At 52.9% G+C, this 18927-nt stretch overlaps 1 protein-coding gene across 1 annotated transcript in view; it reads left to right on the forward strand.

Moving 5' to 3' along the window:
- ADD2 (adducin 2) overlaps positions 1 to 18927 on the forward strand; it is a 161423-nt gene that overhangs the window by 76888 nt on the left and 65608 nt on the right. The window contains exons 3-7 of the mRNA XM_038747162.1: positions 5120 to 5340; positions 7619 to 7754; positions 9168 to 9319; positions 11489 to 11569; positions 17250 to 17411. Of these exons, the coding sequence (XP_038603090.1) occupies positions 5158 to 5340; positions 7619 to 7754; positions 9168 to 9319; positions 11489 to 11569; positions 17250 to 17411 (714 nt within the window). The 5' untranslated portion in view covers positions 5120 to 5157. The remainder of the gene's footprint in view (positions 1 to 5119; positions 5341 to 7618; positions 7755 to 9167; positions 9320 to 11488; positions 11570 to 17249; positions 17412 to 18927) is intronic.

Here is an 18927-nt window from a genome sequence, read left to right on the forward strand (position 1 = left end):
AGTTCCCTCATCTGGAAAATGGGAATTAAGACTGTGAGCCCCCTGTGGGGCAACCTGATTACCTTGTAACCTCCCCAGTGCTTAGAACAGTGCTTTGCACATAGTAAGCGCTTAATAAATGCCATTATTATTATTATTATTATCCCGGGCTTTGGAGTCAGAGGTAATGGGTTCAAATACCGGCTCCATCAGCTGTGTGACTTTGGGCAAGTCACTTCACTTCTCTGGGCCTCAGTTACCTCATCTGGAAAACGGGGATGAAGACTGTGAGCCCCTCCGGGGACAACCTGATCACCTTGTAACCTCCCCTGCGCTTAGAACAGTGCTCTGCACATAGTAAGCGCTTAATAAATGTCATTATTATTATTATTATTATTATTATTATTATTATTAACAGTGGGGAGGGAGAGCAAATAATGCAACTCCATTTTACAGATGAGGAAACGTAGGTACAGAAAAGCACAGTGAATCGTGTGTCCTGGTGGGTAGAGCCCGGGCTTGGGAAGCAGAAGGATGTATACTCTATTTATTTATTTTACTTGTAATAATAATAATAATGGCATTTATTAAGCACTTACTATGCGCAAAGCACTGTTCTAAGCGCTGGAGCACTGTTCTAAGTACATATTCTATTTATTTTATTTTGTTAATATGCTTTGTTTTGTTGTCTGTCTCCCCCTTCTAGACTGTGAGCCCGCTGTTGGGTAGGGACCGTCTCTATATGTTGCCAACTTGGACTTCCCAAGCGCTTAGTCCAGTGCTCTGCACACAGTCAGCGCTCAATAAATACGATTGAATGAATGAATGACGTGGGTTCCCATCCCAGCTCCGTCACTTGCCCGCTGGGTGACCCGGGACAAGTCACATCACTTCTCTGGGCCTCAGTTTCCACATCTGTAAAGTTGAGATAAGAGGCCTGTTCTCCCCCCACCCTCTTTGACCGGGAGCCCCATGTGGGACTGGCAACTGTGCCTGACTTGATTCACTTGCATTTACCTGGACGCTTAGCACAGTGCTTGACATAGTAAGCACCTAACAAATACCATAAAAATAATAATTCCAACAACAATAATGACGATTCTTCTTCTTATTATGTGATTGAGCTAGGATTAGAACCTACTGTCCTGACTCCAAAGCCTATATTCTTTCCACCAGGCCATGCTGCTTCTCTTATTAAATGGTTATTTGCCCCACTCTCATCCCCCCAGCACTTATGTACTAATCTATGGATTATGTATTTATTTATTTATTCATTTACTATTCATTCATTCATTCATTCATTCATTTATTTATTTATTCTATTTATTTATTTATTTATTTATTCTATTTATTTATTTATTTATTTATTCTATTTATTTATTTATTTATTTATTCTATTTATTTATTTATTCTATTTATTTATCTATTCTATTTATTTATTTATTCTATTTATTTGTTTGTTCTGTTTATTTATTTATTTATTCCATTTATTTACTCATTCTATTTATTTATTTATTCTATTTATTTATTCATTTATTCTATTTATTTATTTATTTATTTATTCTATTTATTTATTCATTCTATTCATTTATTTATTTATTCTATTTATTTATTCTATTTATTTCTTTCTTTTACTTGCACATATCTATTCTATTTATTTTATTTTGGTAGTATGTTTGGTTTTGTTCTCTGTCTCCCCCTTTTAGGCTGTGAGCCCACTGTTGGGTAGGGACTGTCTCTATATGTTGCCGATTTGTACCTCCCAAGCGCTTAGTACAGTGCTCTGCCCATAGTAAGCGCTCAATAAATACGATTGATGATGATGATGATGTATTTTAAAATTACTTTTTTTTTTTTTACTGATGTCTATCTCCCCTTTCTAGACTGTAAGCTCAGCATGGCTTAGTGGAAAGAGCATGTCTGCCTCCCCCTTCTAGACCGTGAGCCCGCTGTTGGGTAGGGACCGTCTCTCTATGTTGCCGACTTGGACTTCCCAAGAGCTTAGTCCAGTGCTCTGCACACAGTAAGCGCTCAATAAATACGATGGAATGAATGAATGAATGAACTTGGGAGTCAGAGGTTGTGGGTTCTAATCCCGGCTCCTCTACTTGTCAGCTGTGTGACTTTGGGGAAGTCGCTTCACTTCTCTGGGCCTCGGTTATCTCATCTGTAAAATGGGGATGAAGACTGTGAGCCTCACGTGGGACAACCTGATCACCTCATGTCTATCCCAGCACTTAGAACAGTGCTTGGCACCTAGCAAGCGCTTAACAAATACCATCTTTATTATTATTATTATTATTATTATTACCAACTCTGTATTACCATCTCCCCAGGCCTTATTCATTCATTCGATCGTATTTATCGAGTGCTTACTGTGTGCAGAGCACTGTGCTAAGCGCTTGGGAAGTCCAAGTCGGCAACATCTAGAGACGGTCCCTACCCAACAACGGGCTCACAGTCTAGAAGGGGGAGACAGACAACAAGACTATGTGGCTCAGTGGAAAAGAGCCCGGGCTTTTGGAGTCAGAGGTCCTGGGTTCAAATCCCGGCTCTGCCAATTGTCAGCTGTGTGACTTTGGGCAAGTCACTTCACTTCTCTGGGCCTCGGTGACCTCATCTGGAAAATGGGGAAAAGACTGTGAGCCCCCCGTGGGACAATCTGATCACCTTGTAACCTCCCCAGTGCTTAGAACAGTGCTTTGCACATAGTAAGCACTTAATAAATGCCATCATAAAAAAGTAGACAGGTGTCAAAGGGGCTCTGCACTGTAGTAAGTGCTCAAAAAACCCATTCATTGATTAATACCAGTAACGATGATCAACCAGTTGACCGTATTTATGTATTTATTTATTTATTTAAATCATATTTATTTATTAGAGAAGCAGCGTGGTTCAGTGGAAAGAGCCTGGGCTTTGGAGTCAGAGGTCATGGGTTCGAATCCCAGCTCAGCCAATTGTCAGCTGGGTGACTTTGGGCAAGTCACTTCACTTCTCTGGGCCTCAGTGACCTCATCTGTAAAATGGGGATGAAGACTGTGAGCCCCACGGGGGACAACCTGTTCACCTTGTAACCTCCCCAGCGCTTAGAACAGTGCTTTGCACATAGTAAGCGCTTAATAAATGCCATCTTTATGCTCCCAAGCGGTCAGTACAGTGCCCTGTACAAGGTAGGCATCTGGCCAGGTGCCACACACATAGTATGCACCTGTTTGGTTATCGGCACCCAGCCCAGTGCTCTGCACACAGTAGGCATCCAACCCAGTGTTCTGCACATAATAATAATAATAATGATGGTATTTGTTAAGCGCTTACTATGTGCCAACCACTGTCCTAAGCGCTGGGGTAGATATAAGATGATCAGGTTGTCCCACGTGGGACTCACAGTCTTCATCCCCATTTGACAGATGAGGGAACTGAGGCCCAGAGAATAATAATAATAATAGTGGTATTTGTTAAGTGCTTACTATGTGCAAAACACTGTTCTAAGCATTGAGGGGAATACAGGGTGATCAGGTTGTCCCACGGGGGGCTCACAGGTTTAATCCCCATTTTACAGATGAGGGAACTGAGGCACAGAGAAGTGAACTGACTTGCCCAAAGTCAGACAGCTGACAAGTGGAGGAGCCAGGATTTGAACCCACGATCTCTGACTCCCAAAGCCCGGGCTCTTTCCACTAAGCCACGCTGTGTGGCTGACCTGTGCCTAGACTGTGAGCCCATTGTTGGGCAGGGATGCATTCATTCATTCAACCGTATTTATTGAGCGCTTACTGTGTGCAGAGCACTGGACTAAGCGCTTGGGAAGTACAAGTTGGCAACAGATAGAGACGGTCCCTACCCAACAGCGGGCTCACAGTCTAGAAGGGGGAGACAGACAACAAAACAAAACATATTAACAAAATAAAATAAATAGAATAAATACGTACGGATAAAATAAATAGAGTAATAAATAGAGTAGAATAAATAAATAGAGTAGTGCAGCGTGGCTCAATGGAAAGAGCACGGGCTTGGGAGTCAGTGGTCATGGGTTCGAATCCCGGCTCCGCCACGTCTGCTGTGGGACCTTGGGCAAGTCACTTCTCTGAGCCTCAGTTCCCTCATCTGTAAAATGGGGATGAAGACTCTGTGAACCCCACGGGGGCCAACCTGATCATCTTGTATCCCCCCAGCGCTTAGAACAGTGCTTTGCACATAGTAAGCACTTAACAAACGCCATCATTATTATTATTATTATTAATAAATACGTGCAGACATATATCCATATATACAGGTGCTGTGGGGAGGGGAAGGAGGTAAGGCAGAGGGGATGGGGAGGAGGGGGAGATTGTCCCTCTGTTGGGATGTTGGGACAAAAGAGGGATTGTCTCTGTTGCTGAACTGTACTTCCCAAGCGCTCAGGCCAGTGCTCTGCACACAGTAAGCGCTCCATCAATATGATTGAATGCATCTGCGATCACCATCATCATCAATCATATTTATTGAGCGCTTACTATGTGCAGAGCACTGTACTAAGCGCTTGGGAAGTACAAATTGGCAACATATGGAGACAGTCCCTACCCAACAGTGGGCTCACAGTCTAGAAGGGGGAGACAGAGAACAAAACCAAACATATTAACAAAATAAAATAAGTAGAATAGATATGTACAAGTAAAATAAATAAATAAATAGAGTAATAAATATGTACAACCATATATACATATATACAGGTGCTGTGGGGAAGGGAAGGAGGTAAGATGGGGGGATGGAGAGGGGGACGAGGGGGAGAGGAAGGAAGGGGCTGAGTGTGGGAAGGCCTCCTGGAGGAGGTGAGCTCTCAGCAGGGCCTTGAAGGGAGGAAGAGAGCGAGCTTGGCGGATGGGCAGAGGGATTGGGGGCATTCCAGGCCCGGGGGAGGACGTGGGCCGGGGGTCGATGGCGGGACGGGCGAGAACGAGGCCTAACGGTGAGGAGATTAGCGGCGGAGGAGCGGAGGGTGCGGGCTGGGCTGGAGAAGGAGAGAAGGGAGGTGAGGTAGGAGGGGGCGAGGGGATGGATGGATGGACAGCCTGGAAGCCCAGGGTGAGGAGTTTCTGCCTGATGCGCAGGAAGCGATGAGCCGAAGGGCATGAAGTTTAACACCTTGTCGACGACTCAGCAGGTCACAGGAGCGAGCGCCCAGTGCCCACCGCCCGCAGAATGAGCGGAGAAGACCCGGGCCCCGAGGAGGCCTCGTCCCCGGCGGGGCAGCGCCCCTCGGACCACCGCTTCTCGGAGGAGGCCCGCGACTACCTGCGGCTGCGCAACACGGCGGCCGGCCTGCGCCAGGACTTCAACATGATGGAGCAGAAGAAGCGCGTGACCATGGTCCTGCAGAGTCCGGTCAGGAGCGCCACTGAAAATTTCACAAGAAAATCCCCCCATCCAGCCACCCATCCATCCACCCATCTACCCACCTACCCACCTATTCATCCATTCATTCAATCAATCACATTTATTGAGCACTCACTGCCTCTGTAAGGCAAGAGGAGATGCGAGACTGGAGAGAGGGAGAGAGATCGGGGCTGGAGATGGAGATTTGGGAATCATCCAAGTAGAGGTGGGAGTTGAAGCCGTGGGAGTGGGATGAGACTCCCTTTTAGACTGTGAGCCCACTGTTGGGTAGGGACTGTCTCTATATGTTGCCAATTTGTACTTCCCAAGCGCTTAGTACAGTGCTCTGCACATAGTAAGCGCTCAATAAATACGATTGATAATGAGTTCTCCAAGGGAGCGGGTGGAGATGGAGACTAGAAGGGGACCCAGAACTGAACCTTGAGGGACCCCCTCAGTGAGGGGGTGGGAGGCAGGAGAGGAGCCCATGAAGGAGAAGGAGAATTAAAGGCCAGGGAGATGAGGAGAACCAATCAATCAATCAATCAATCGTATTTATTGAGCGCTTACTGTGTGCAGAGCACTGGACTAAGCGCTTGGGAAGTCCAAGTTGGCAACATATACAGTCCCTACCCAACAGTGGGCTCAACCAGAAGACAGAATCAGTGAATCCAAGGTTGGATAACGTTTCCAGGGGGCGGGGGTGGGCCACAGTGTCAGAGGCGGCCGAAAAGTCAGGGAGGATGAGGATGGAGCAGAGGCTGTTGGATTTGGCGAGAGGGAGATCATCGCTGACCTCGGAGAGGGCGCTTTCTGTGGGAGCGAAGGGGACGGAAGTCGGACTGGAGAAAATTGGAGGAGGGGAATTTGAGACAGCAGGTGTAGATGACTCGCTCAAGACATTTGGAGAGGAAGGGTAGGAGGGAGATGGGGTGTCACAGGAGGGTGTTTTTTTTTAGGATAGGCAAGACAGGGGCGTGTGTTTGAAAGCGGTGGGGAAGGTGTCATTGGAGAGCGAACAGTTGAAGTTAGGGAGGGAAGAAGGGAGAGGAGCCCTATCCCCTGCCCACAGCTAGTTTACAGTCCCCTCCCTGGGCTGGACCTGAGTTGGCTGAGAGTCTCAGCAGGCTCTGAGATGGGACTGGAGCCCACCCTAGGGATTGAGTGGGGTGGGGGGCGGTTTGAGGACGCCTTGGGAAGGTCTGGGGGGGCTTCGGGGAGAGCCCACTGCCCGGCCCAGGGGCTGAAAGGGGCAGGGGTGTCCAGACCCCGGGGGAAGGGTTGGGGGGGAGCTCCAGGGGTTCCTGGGTGAGCTGGGCAGTCTTTTAGACTGTGTCGACTGTGAGCCCACTGTTGGGTAGGGACTGTCTCTATATGTTGCCAACTTGTACTTCCCAAGCGCTTAGTACAGTGCTCTGCACACAGTAAGCGCTCAATAAATACGATTGATGATGATGATGGGCAGGGGGCCTGAGCAGAGAGGGGGTGTCCGGGGGGGGAGGTCTCAGGATGGGGTTCTGAGCAGGGCGGGAGTGTCTGGAGTGTGATGATTCATTCAATCGGATCTATTGAGCACTTACTGTGTGCAGAGGACTGTACTGAGCGCTTGGGAGAGTACAATGGAATGATAATAATGATGGTATTTGTTAAGCGCTTACTATGTGCCATGCACTGTTCTAAGCGTGGGGGTAGACGGTGATCAGGTTGTCCCACGTGGGGCTCACGGTCTTCATCCCCATTTTACAGATGAGGTCACTGAGGCCCAGAGAAGTGAAGGGACTTGCCCAAGGTCCCCCAGCAGACTAGTGGCGGAGCAGGGATTAGAACCCACATCCTCTGTCTCCCAAACCCAGGCTCTTGCCACTAGGCCATTCCCTGCCCACAAGGAGCTGTCAGCCTAGAGGGGCTCTGAGTAGGGCGGGGGTGTCCGGGGGGCGCCAGGGTGTGATGGACTGGCAGCGTGGCTCAGTGGAAGGAGCCCAAGCGCTTAGTACAGTGCTCCGCACACAGTAAGCGCTCAATAAATACGATTGAATGAATGAATGAATGAGCCCGGGCTTGGGAGTCCTAATCCCGTCTCCACCACTTATCGGCTGGGTGACTTTGGGCAAGTCACTTCACTTCTCTGGGCCTCAGTGACTTCATCTGTAAAATGGGGACTAAGATTGTGAGCCCCACGAGGGACAACCTGATCACCCTGTATCCCCACCAGCACTTAGAACAGTGCGTGGCACAAAGTAAGCGCTTAACAAATACCATCATTATCATCATTATTATTATTATTTAGTCTTTCAGGGAGGAGCTGGAGAGCCTGATCCAGGAGCAGACGAAGAAAGGGAGGTCGTCTCACATCTGGGCCCTGCGCCAGATCGCCGACTTCATGGCCACCTCTGCGCCCGCTGTCTTCCCCACCACCCCCATCGGTACGCGGGGACTGGGGAGGGGGCCGGGGAGCTGAGATTTGCAGAGGGGGGCTTGGGCAGGCCAAAGAAGGGCGCCCGAGGATGGGAAAGTCAGTCAGTCAACCGTATTGAGTGATGGCTTACTGCGTGCACAGCACTGTACTAAGCGCTGGGGAGAGGCCAATATAACAGTATGAGAGATACATTTCCTGCCCACAAGGGGATTTGGGTTTAGGATTTGGCGCTGTTGCCCCGCCTGGAGGGGGCGCTGTTGCCTTGTCTGGAGGGGGCGCTGTGACCCGCCTGGAGGGGGCGCTGTTGCCCCGCCAGGAGGTTGCACCGTGTCCCGCCTGGAGGGGGCGCTGTTGCCTTGTCCGGAGGTTGCACCGTGTCCTGCCTTGAGGGGGCGCTGTTGCCCCATTTGGAGGATATGCAATGTCCCGCCTGGAGGGGGCGCTGTTTACCCGTCAGGAGGTTCCACTGTGTCCCGCCTGGAGGGGGCGCTGTTGCCTTGTCTGGAGGTAGCACCGTGTCCCGCCTGGAGGGGGCGCTGTTGCCCCTTTTGGAGGATATGCAGTGTCCCGCCTGGAGGGGGCGCTGTTGCCTTGTCCGGAGGTAGCACCGTGTCCTGCCTGGAGGGGGCGTCTGGAGGGCATGCCGTGTCCCACCAGGAGGGGGCGCTGTTGCCCCTTTCGGGGGTGGCACCGAGTCCCGCCAGGAGGGGGCGCCGTCGCCCCGTCCGGGGGTGGCACCGGGTCCCGCCTGGAGGGGGCGCTGTTGCCTTGTCTGGAGGTGGCAGTGTCCCGCCTGGAGGGGGCGCTGTTGCCTTGTCCGGAGGTAGCACCGTGTCCTGCCTGGAGGGGGCGCTGTTGCCCCATCTGGAGGACATGCAGTGTTCCGCCTGGAGGGGGCAGTGTCCCGCCTGGAGGGGGCAGTGTCCCGCCTGGAGGGGGCGCTGTTGCCCCATTTGGAGGGCTCGCTGTGTCCCGCCTGGAGAGGGCGCTGTTGCCCCGTCTGGGGGTGGCACTGCGTCCCACCTGGAGGGGGCGCTGTTGCCTTGCCTGGCGGTAGCACCGTGTCCCGCCTGGAGGGGGCGCCGTTGCCCCGTCCGGAGGTGGCACTGGGTCTCGCCTGGAGAGGGCGCTGTTGCCTTGTCTGGCCACTGGGTCCCGCCTGGAGGGGGCGCTGTTGCCTTGTCTGGGCACTGGGTCCCGCCTGGAGGGGGCGCTGTTGCCCCGTCTGGAGGGCACGCCGTGTCCCACCAGGAGGGGGCGCCGTTGCCCCTTTCGGGGGTGGCACCGAGTCCCGCCAGGAGGGGGCGCCACCGGGTCCCGCCTGGAGGTGGCGCCGCTGCGTTGTGTGGAGGGGGGGGAACCGGTGTGGCGCCGCCTGCCGGGCTTGGCGGGCCCCGCAGCTCCTCGGTGCCGCCCGCAGGCCCCTCGACGGTGGCGCCCATCAACGACCTGCAGGGCTCCGACACGCCGCCGCTGGCCAAGGGGGAGCGGCAGCTGCGCTGCAAGCTGGCCGCCCTGCACCGCCTCCTCGACCTGCACGGCTGGGCGGCGCTGGGACACGCCTACGTCACGGTGAGCGGGGCTCGGAGGGGGCGGGGCCAGGGGGACCTACGTCACCGGTGGGCGGGGCTCGGGCACCTCTACGTCACGGCCAGCAGGGGGCGGGGCGGGGCTCCCCCACGGTCCGGCCCTGGGGGCGGGGCGCCGGCGGGGGGCGGGGCTCGGCCGTACTACGTCACAGGACGCCGATGGGGGGGTTGGCCACATGACGTCACGGTGGACGAGGCCACACGGCGAGGGGGGTTTCCTGGCCATATGACGTCACGGTGGGCGGGGCTTCGCCACACCCGTCACGGCGAGCCGGGGGGAAGGGGGGCTCGGCCGCCTCACACGTCACAGGGGCGGGGCCTGACGGTCATTACGTCACAGCGGGCGGGGCCCGTCCTCTACGTCACAATGGACGGGCTTGTTCTCGTCACATGACAGTGGGCGGAGGCCGACCGCATTACGTCACACTGGGTGGAGGCCCCCCGCATCGCGTCACAGCGGGCGGGCCTCGACCCCATTACGTCACAGAGGGCGGGTCTCGGCCCTATCACGTCATAGTGGATGGAGCCCGACCGCATCATGTCAGAGCGGGTGGGGCTCGTCCCCATTATGTTACACTGGGCGGGGCTTGGCTTCATTGCGTCACAGCAGGCGGAGCCCAACTGCATTACATCATAGCGAGCAGGGGCTCGGCCCCATGACGTCACAGCGGTTGGGGCTCGGTCCCATGACTTCACAGTGGACGGCGCTCGACTGCATTACGTCACAGCGGTTGGGGCTCGTCCTCATTACGTCACAATGGGCGGGGCTTGTCCTCGTCACCTGCAGTGGGCGGAGGCCGACCGCATTACGTCACAGCGGGCGGGGGCTCGCCCTCATCACGTCACACTGGGTGGGGGCCGGCTGAACACGTCACAGTGGGCGGGGCTCGGCCCCATCACGTCATAGTGGATGGAGCCCGACTGCATCATGTCACAGCGGGCGGGGCACGTCCCCATTACCTCATAGTGGGCAGGGCTTGGTTTCATTACGTCACAGCAGGCGGAGCCCGACCGCATCACGTCACAGCGAGCCGGGGGGGGGGCATGACGTCATAGCGGTTGGGCCCGGCCCCATGACGTCACAGTGGGCGGAACCCAACCGCATTACGTCACAGCGGTTGGGGCTCGGCCTCATCACGCCTCAGTGGGCGGGGCCCGTCCCCATCCCACCACGGTGGGCGGGGCTCACGTCACGTGGAGGGGGCGGGGCGCGGCCACATGACGTCACGGCGGGCGGGGTTCGGCCACGTGACATTCATGCACTCAATCGTCTTTATTGAGCACTTACTGCGTGCAGAATGGGTGGGGCTTTTTCGTAGCACGTCGTGGATTTGAAGGGGGAAGAGAGCCAGTTTGGCAAATAATAATAATAATAATAATAATGGTATTTGTTAAGCCCTTACTATGTGTCAAGCACTGTTCTAAGCACTGGGGGAGATCCAAGGTGATCAGGTTGTCCCACAAGGGGCCTCCCAGTCTTCACCCCCCATTTTACAGATGAGGTAACAGGCCCAGAGAAGTTAAGTGTCTTGCCCAAAGTCACCCAGCAGACAAGTGGTGGAGCCGGAATTCGAACCCGCGACTTCTGACTCCCAAGCTGGGGTTCATGCCACTAAGCCATGCTGCTTCTCATAGTATTTGTTAAGTGCTTACTGTGTGCCAAGCACTGTTCTAAGCGCTGGGGGGGGGGATCCAAGGTAGTCAGGTTGTCCCCCGTGGGGCTCAGTCTTCATCCCCATTTTCCAGATAAGGGAACTGAGGCCCAGAGAAGTGAAGTGACTTGCCCAAGGTCACACAGCTGACAAGTGGCAGAGCTGGGATTAGAACCCACGACCTCGGACTCCCAAGCCCGGGCTCTTGCCGCCGAGCCACGCGTCTGTGAGGAGGGCAGAGGCAGGACGTGGGCCAGGGGTGGACTTCCCTTCTGTGGGCCTCAGTTTCCTCCTCTGTGAAATGGGGATGGGATGATCCCACCCCCCCACCGGTGCTGGGCAGAGCATCGGGCAGAAGGTGAGCGCAGGTGGCTCGTGTCACCCCCTGATGACGTTCATTCATTCATTCAATCATATGTATTGAGTGCTTACTGTGTGCAGAGCACTGTACTAAGCGCTTGGGAAGTACAACAGGCGACGTGTCTGTGTCCCGGCCTCAGGTGCGGGTCAGCAAGGAGCAGGGACACTTCCTCGTCAGACCCCCGGGACTCCACTGTGCAGGCGTCACCGCTGCAACCCTGGTGAGTCACCCCCGACCCCCGACCTCCGACCTCTGACCTCCGACCTCCCATCATCTCCCATCCCTGAGACTCACCCATCCACCACTTATAATAATAATAATAATAATAATGATGGCACTTGTTAAGCGCTTACTATGTGGAAAGCACTTACTGTGTGCCAGGCCCTCTGCTAACCGCTGGGGGGGACGCACAAGATCATTGGGTTAATAATAAAAATGATAATGATATTATCTGCTAATAATAATAATGGTGGTATTTGTTAAGCACTTACTATGTGCCAAGCACTGTACTAAGCACTGGGGGAGATACAAGGTAATCAGGTTGTCCCACTTGGGGATCACAGTCTTCATCCTCCAGGCCCTCTGCTAACCGCTGGGGAGACACACAAGATCATTGAGTTAATAATAAAAATGATAATGACAGTATCTGTTAATAATAATAATAATGGTGGTATTTGTTAAGCACTTACTATGTGCCAAGCACTGTACTAAGCACTGGGGGAGATACAAGGTAGTCAGGTTGTCCTACTTGGGGATCACAGTCTTCATCCCCCAGGTCCTCTGCTAACCGCTGGGGAGACACACAAGATCATTGGGTTAATAATAAAAATGATAATGACAGTATTTGTTAATAATAATAATAATGGTGGTATTTGTTAAGCGCTTACTATGTGCCAAGCACTGTACTAAGCACTGGGGGAGATACAAGGTAATCAGGTTGTCCCACTTGGGGATCACAGTCTTCATCCCCCAGGCCCTCTGCTAACCGCTGGGGAGACACACAAGATCATTGGGTTAATAATAAAAATGATAATGACAGTATTTGTTAATAATAATAATAATAATGGTGGTATTTGTTAAGCACTTACTATGTGCCAAGCACTGTACTAAGCACTGGGGGAGATACAAGGTAATCAGGTTGTCCTACTTGGGGATCACAGTCTTCATCCCCCAGGTCCTCTGCTAACCGCTGGGGAGACACACAAGATCATTGGGTTAATAATAAAAATGATAATGACAGTATTTGTTAATAATAATAATAATGGTGGTATTTGTTAAGCGCTTACTATGTGCCAAGCACTGTACTAAGCACTGGGGGAGATACAAGGTAATCAGGTTGTCCCACTTGGGGATCACAGTCTTCATCCCCCAGGCCCTCTGCTAACCGCTGGGGAGACACACAAGATCATTGGGTTAATAATAAAAGTGATAATGACAGTATCTGTTAATAATAATAATGGTGGTATTTGTTAAGCACTTACTATGTGCCAAGCACTGTACTAAGCACTGGGGGAGATACAAGGTAATCAGGTTGTCCCACTTGGGGATCACAGTCTTCATCCCCCGAGCCCTCTGCTAACCGCCGGGCGGGGGGGATACACAAGATCATTGGGTTAATAATAATAATGATAATGATGGTATTTGTTAATAATAATGGTGGTATTTGTAAGCGCTTACTATGTGCCAAGCACTGTTCTACCTACTGGGGGAGATACAAGGTAATCAGGTTGCCCCACGTGGGGCTCACAGTCTTCATCCCCATTTTCCAGATGAGGTCACTGAGGCCCAGAGAAGTGAAGCGATTTGCCCAAGGTCACACAGCAGACCAGTGGCAGAGTCGGAATTAGAACCCATGACGTCTGACTCCCAAGCCCCTACTTTTTCCACTGAGCCACGCTGCTTCTCTAAGCGCTTACTATGTGCCAGGCCCTGTACTAAGCGCTGGGGGACACACAAGATCATCGGGTTAGTAATAATAATGATAATTATGGCATTTGTTAAGCGCTTATTATGTGCCAAGCCCTGTACTAAGCTCTGGGGGACACACAAGATCATCGGGTTAGTAATAATAATGATAATTATGGCATTTGTTAAGTGCTTATTATGTGCCAAACCCTGTACTAAGCTCTGGGGGACACACAAGATCATCGGGTTAGTAATAATAATGATAATTATGGCATTTGTTAAGCGCTTATTATGTGCCAAGCCCTGTACTAAGCTCTGGGGGACACACAAGATCATCGGGTTAGTAATAATAATGATAATTATGGTATTTGTTAAGTGCTTATTATATGCCAAGCCCTGTACTAAGCGCTGGGGGACACACAAGATCATCGGGTTAGTAATAATAATGATAATTATGGCATTTGTTAAGCGCTTATTATGTGCCAAGCCCTGTACTAAGCGCTGGGGGACACACAAGATCATCAGGTTAAGAATAATAATGATAACGATGGTACTTGTTAAGCAGCTACTATGTGCCAGGCTCTGTAATAATAATAATAATAATAATAATGATGATGGCAATTATTATTTATTTATTCTCTGTGCCTCAGTTCCCTCATCTGGAAAATGGGGATGAAGACTGAGTCCCACATGGGACAACCTGATCATCTTGTATCTACCCCAGTGCTTAGAACAGTGCTTGGCACATAGTAAGCACTTAACAAATACCATCATTATTATTGTTATTATTATTCTCTGTGCCTCAGTTCCCTCATCTGTAAAATGAGGATGAATAATAATGATGATGGCATTTATTAAGCACTTACTATGTGCAAAGCACTGGAGAGGTTACACGGCAATCGGGTTGTCCCACAGGGGGCTCACAGCCTTAATCCCCATTTTACAGATGAGGTCACTGAGGCACCGAGAAGTGAAGTGACTTGCCCAGAGTCACCCAGCTGACAATTGGTGGAGCCGGGATTTGAACCCATGACCTCTGACTCCAAAGCCCGGGTTCTTTCCATTGAGCCACACTGCTTCTCTACTAAGCACTGGGGAAAGTACAAGATCATCAGGTTGATGACAATGATGATACTTGTTAAGCCCTTCAAATGTGCCAGGCACTGTACTAAGCGCTGGGGGAAATACAAGATCAATGGGTTAATAATAATAATGGCAATGAGGGTACTTGTTAAGCGCTCGCTATGTTCCAAGTGCTTGTCTAAACACTGGGGTAGATTCAAGGTAATCAGGTTGGACACAGTCCCTGCCCCACATGGGGCTCACGGTCTTCATCCCCATTTTACAGATGAGGGAACTGAGGCCCAGAGAAGTGAAGTGACTGGCCCAAGGTCACCCAGCAGACAAGGGGCAGAGCCGGGATCCCTCCTCACCCCAAGGATTATTAGACTGTGAACCTCATGTGGGACAGGGACTGGGTCCAGCCTGAATAGCTTGTCTCTACCCCGGCGCTTAGTACAGGGCCTGGCAGCGTGGCTCAGTGGAAAGAGCCTGGGCTTGGGAGCCAGAGGTCATGGGTTCTAATCCCGCTCCGCCACTTATCAGATGAAAACTGTGAGCCCCCTGTGCTACAACCCGATCACCTTGTATCCCCCCCAGTGCTTAGAACAGTGCTTTGCACATAGTAAGCACTTAACAAATACCATCATTATTATTAACAAATTACTATTAAAAGACCCCCCAAAACCTAAGTGAAGATCGTTTCCTAGGGCAGGCCTTCCCTAGGTCTTCTGGACCTCTCCCAGCGTCCAAACCTCCTCCTCCTCCTCTTCCTCCTCTTCCTCCTCCTCCTCCTTCTCTTTCTTCTTTCTCCTTCTCCTCCTTCTTCTCCTCCTCCTCCTCTTCCTCCTTCTTCCTTCTTCTCCTTCTTCTCCTCTTTCTTCTCCCTTCCTTCTCCTCCTCCTTCTCCTTCTCCTCCTCCTTCTCCCCTTCCTTCTCCTTCTCCCCCTCCTCCTCCTCTTCCTCCTCCTTCTTCCTTTTCCTTCTTCTTCTCCTTCCTCCTTCTCCTTCTTCTTTCTTCTCCCTTCCTTCTCCTTCTCCTTTTCCTCCTTCTCCTCCTCTTCCTCCTCCTTCTTCCTTCTCCTTCTTCTTCCTCCTTCTCCTCATACTTCTTCTTCTTCTTCTTCTTCTTCTTCTTCTTCTTCTTCTTCTTCTTCTTCTTCTTCTTCTTCTTCTTCTTCTTTCTTCTCCCTTCCTTCTCCTCCTCCTTCTCCTTCTTCTTCTTCTTTCTTCTCCCTTCATTCTCCTCCTCCTCCTTCTCCTTCTCCTTCTCCTTCTTCTTCTTCTTCTTCTTCTTCTTCTTTCTGCTCCCTTCCTTCTCCTCCTCCTTCTCCTTCTTCTTCTTCTTCTTTCTTCTCCCTTCCTCCTCCTTCTCCTCCTTCGCCTTCTCCCTTCCTTCTCCTCCTCCTCCTTCTCCTTCTCCTTCTTTTTCTTCTCCTTCTCCTTCTCCTTCTTCTTCTTCTTCTTCTCTTTCTTCTCCTTCTTCTTCGTCTTCTTTAATAATAATGATGATGGCATTTATTAAGCACTTACTATGTGCAAAGCACTGTTCTAAGCGCTGGGGAGGTTACAAGGTGATCAGGTTGTCCCACGTGAGGCTCAGAGTCTTCATCCCCTTTTTACAGTTGAGGTCACTGAGGCCCAGAGAAGTGAAGTGACTTGCCCAAAGTCACACAGCTGACAATAGGCAGAGCCGGGATTTGAATCCATGACCTCTGACTCCAAAGCCCGGGCTCTTTCCACTGAGCCACGCTGCTTCTCGTGGCCGCCCTTACAATGTGCCAAGCACTGTGCTATGCGCTGGGGTAGATATAAGATCACCTGGCCCCAAACGTAGCTCCCAGTTTAAGGGGAAGGGAGAACAGGATCCCATTCTACAGATGTGGGACCTGAGGCACGGAGAAGTGAAGTGACTTAATAATAATAACAACTGTGGCCCTTTTTGAGCACTGATTCTGTGCCAAGCACTGTGCTGAGCGTTGGGGAGGAGACAAGATCATCTGGTAGGACACAGCCCCTGTACAACGTGGGGCTCCCAGCCTATCAGGGGAGGGAGGACAGGAATTGACTGCCATGGCCTAGTGGCTCGGAGTCAGAGGTCATGGGTTCTAATCCTGACTCCTCCCCTTGTCCGCTGGGCGACCTTGGACGAGTCACTTCACTTCTCTGGGCCTCAGTGACCTCATCCGGAAAACGGGGATTGAGACTGTGAGCCCCACTTGGGACAACCTGATGACCTTGTATCTACCCCAGCGCTCAGAACAGTGCTTGGCACAGAGTAAGCGCTTAACAAATACCATCGTTATTATTTGAGAGCTGAGGAAACCGAGGCCCGGAGAAGCGGAAAGTGAGAAGCAGCGAGGCCTAGTGGAAAGAGCACAGACCTGGGCTCCAGTCCCGGCTCCGCCGCTTGTCGGCTTTGTGACCTCGGGCAAGTCGCTTCCCTTCTCTGGGCCTCGGTTCCCCTTCTGGAAAATGGGGATGAAGACTGCGAGCCCCACGTGCGACAGGGACTGTGTCCAACCCGATGATCTTCTATCTACCCCAGCGCTTAGTACGGTGCCTGGCACACAGTAAGCTCTTAGCGAATACCGCCGTTTTTCTGTGCCTCAGTGACCTCATCTGTAAAACGGAGATCAATCAATCAATCAGTCATATTTATTGAGTGCTTACTGTGTGCAGAGCCCTGTACTAAGCGCTTAAGAAGGCCGTGAGGCCTCTGTGGGACAGGGACTGTGTCCAACCCGATGATCTCGCGTCCCCCTCAGTGCCTGGCATTTAGCAAGCACTTAATAAGTAGCCCAATTTTTCTTATCATTACTTGGCCAAGGTCCCCAACGGGCCTGTGGTGGAGCTGGGCTCAGAAGGCGGGTCTCGGGGTTCTTTCCTGCCGTCCCTAACGAGGAGCTTCTCCCCTCCCCCCCCGTGCCCCCCAGGTGAAGGTGAACATCGTGGGTGAGGTGGTGGAGGGCGGCAGCAGTGGTGGCAGTGGCAGTGCCCCCGTGGACTCGGTGGACTTCCGCCTGCACGCCGCCATCTACGCCGCCAGACCTGATGTACGCTGCGTCGTCCACCTGCACACGCCCGCCACCGCCGCGGTAAGGGACTCTGGGGTCCACGCCGCCCCGGCCCACGGGCTCCTTCTGCCCGGATGACCCACCACATGGACACCCTCCGCCCATGGGGTCCTTCTCCCCAGGTGGTCCCCCCCAGGACCCCCCAACCCCAGCCCATGGGGTCGATCCTTCTACCCAGACGACGCCCCCACCCAGACCACACTCCACCCATCGGGTCCTTCTCCCCAGGTGGTTCCTCCCAGGACCCCCCAACTCCAGCCCACAGGGTCCTTCTCCCCAGGCTTTCCCCCCCGGGACCCCTCCAACCCCGGCCCACGGGGTCCCTCTACCCAGACGACCCCCCCCCAACCCGGGCCACACTCCACCCACGGGGTCCTTCTCCCCAGGTGATTCCCCCCGGCACCCCCCAACCCCGGCCTTCGGGGTCCTTCTCCCCACATGGTCTCCCCCCGGCACCCCCAACCCCGGCCTATGGGGTCCTTCTCCCCATATGGTCCCCCCCGGGAATTCCCAACCCCAGCCCACAGGGTCCTTCTCCCCAGATGGTTCCCCCCAGGACCCCCCAATCCCAGCCCACGGGGTCCTTCTACCCAGACGACCCCCCCACCCGGACCACACTCCACCCATGGGGTCTTTCCTCCCAGGTGGTCCTTCCCGAGACCCCCGACCCAGACCACACTCCACCCATGGGCTCCTTCTCTCCAGGTGGCTCCCCCTGGAACCCCCCCAACCCCGGCCCATGGGGTCCTTCTCCCCAGCTGGTTCCCTCCCGCCCTCTGGGACCCCCCAACCCCAGCCCACAGGGTCCTTCTCCCCAGGTGGTCCCCCCCGGGACCCCCCAACCTCAGCCCATGGGGTCCTTCTATCCAGACGACCCCCCCACCCAGACCACACTCCACCCATGGGGTCTTTCCTCCCAGGTGGTCCCTCCCAAGACCCCCCACCCAGACCACTCTCCACCCACGGGGTCCTTCTCCCCAGGTGGTCACCCCAAGGACCCCTCAACCCCGGCCCACGGGGTCTGGCCACATCGTCCCACCCCGGGGTCCGGAGGGGGCGGGGGATCAGTGTCCAAAAAGACACTACCGCTTGCTCCCTGCGTCTAACATCTCTGGGGTTCTTTCACGGGGGCGGTTATGGCGTTTGCGAAACACTGTACTGAGCACTGGGGTAGATACAAGCTAATCACGTTGGACGCGGTCCATGTCTCACGTGGGATTTAGTCTTAACTCCCATTTTACAGCTGAGGGAACAGAGACACGGAGAAGTGAAGTGATTTTTTTTTTATGGTATTTGTTAAGCTCTTACTAGGTGCCAGGTAAGCGATGGGGTAGATATAAGCTAAATCATGTGGGACACGGTCCGTGTCCCACGTGGGGCTCACAGATTTAATCCCCATTGTACAGATGAGGGAACTGAGGCACCGAGAAGTGTCCAAGGCCACACAACGGACAAGTAGCGGAGCCGGGATTAGGCCCCACGTCCTCCCGCATCCCGGACCTGGTTATTATCCACTAGGCCAAGCTGTTTCTCTGTT

This window comes from Tachyglossus aculeatus, chromosome 5, assembly GCF_015852505.1.
Source record: "Tachyglossus aculeatus isolate mTacAcu1 chromosome 5, mTacAcu1.pri, whole genome shotgun sequence".
In the NCBI taxonomy this organism is placed as follows: domain Eukaryota; kingdom Metazoa; phylum Chordata; class Mammalia; order Monotremata; family Tachyglossidae; genus Tachyglossus; species Tachyglossus aculeatus.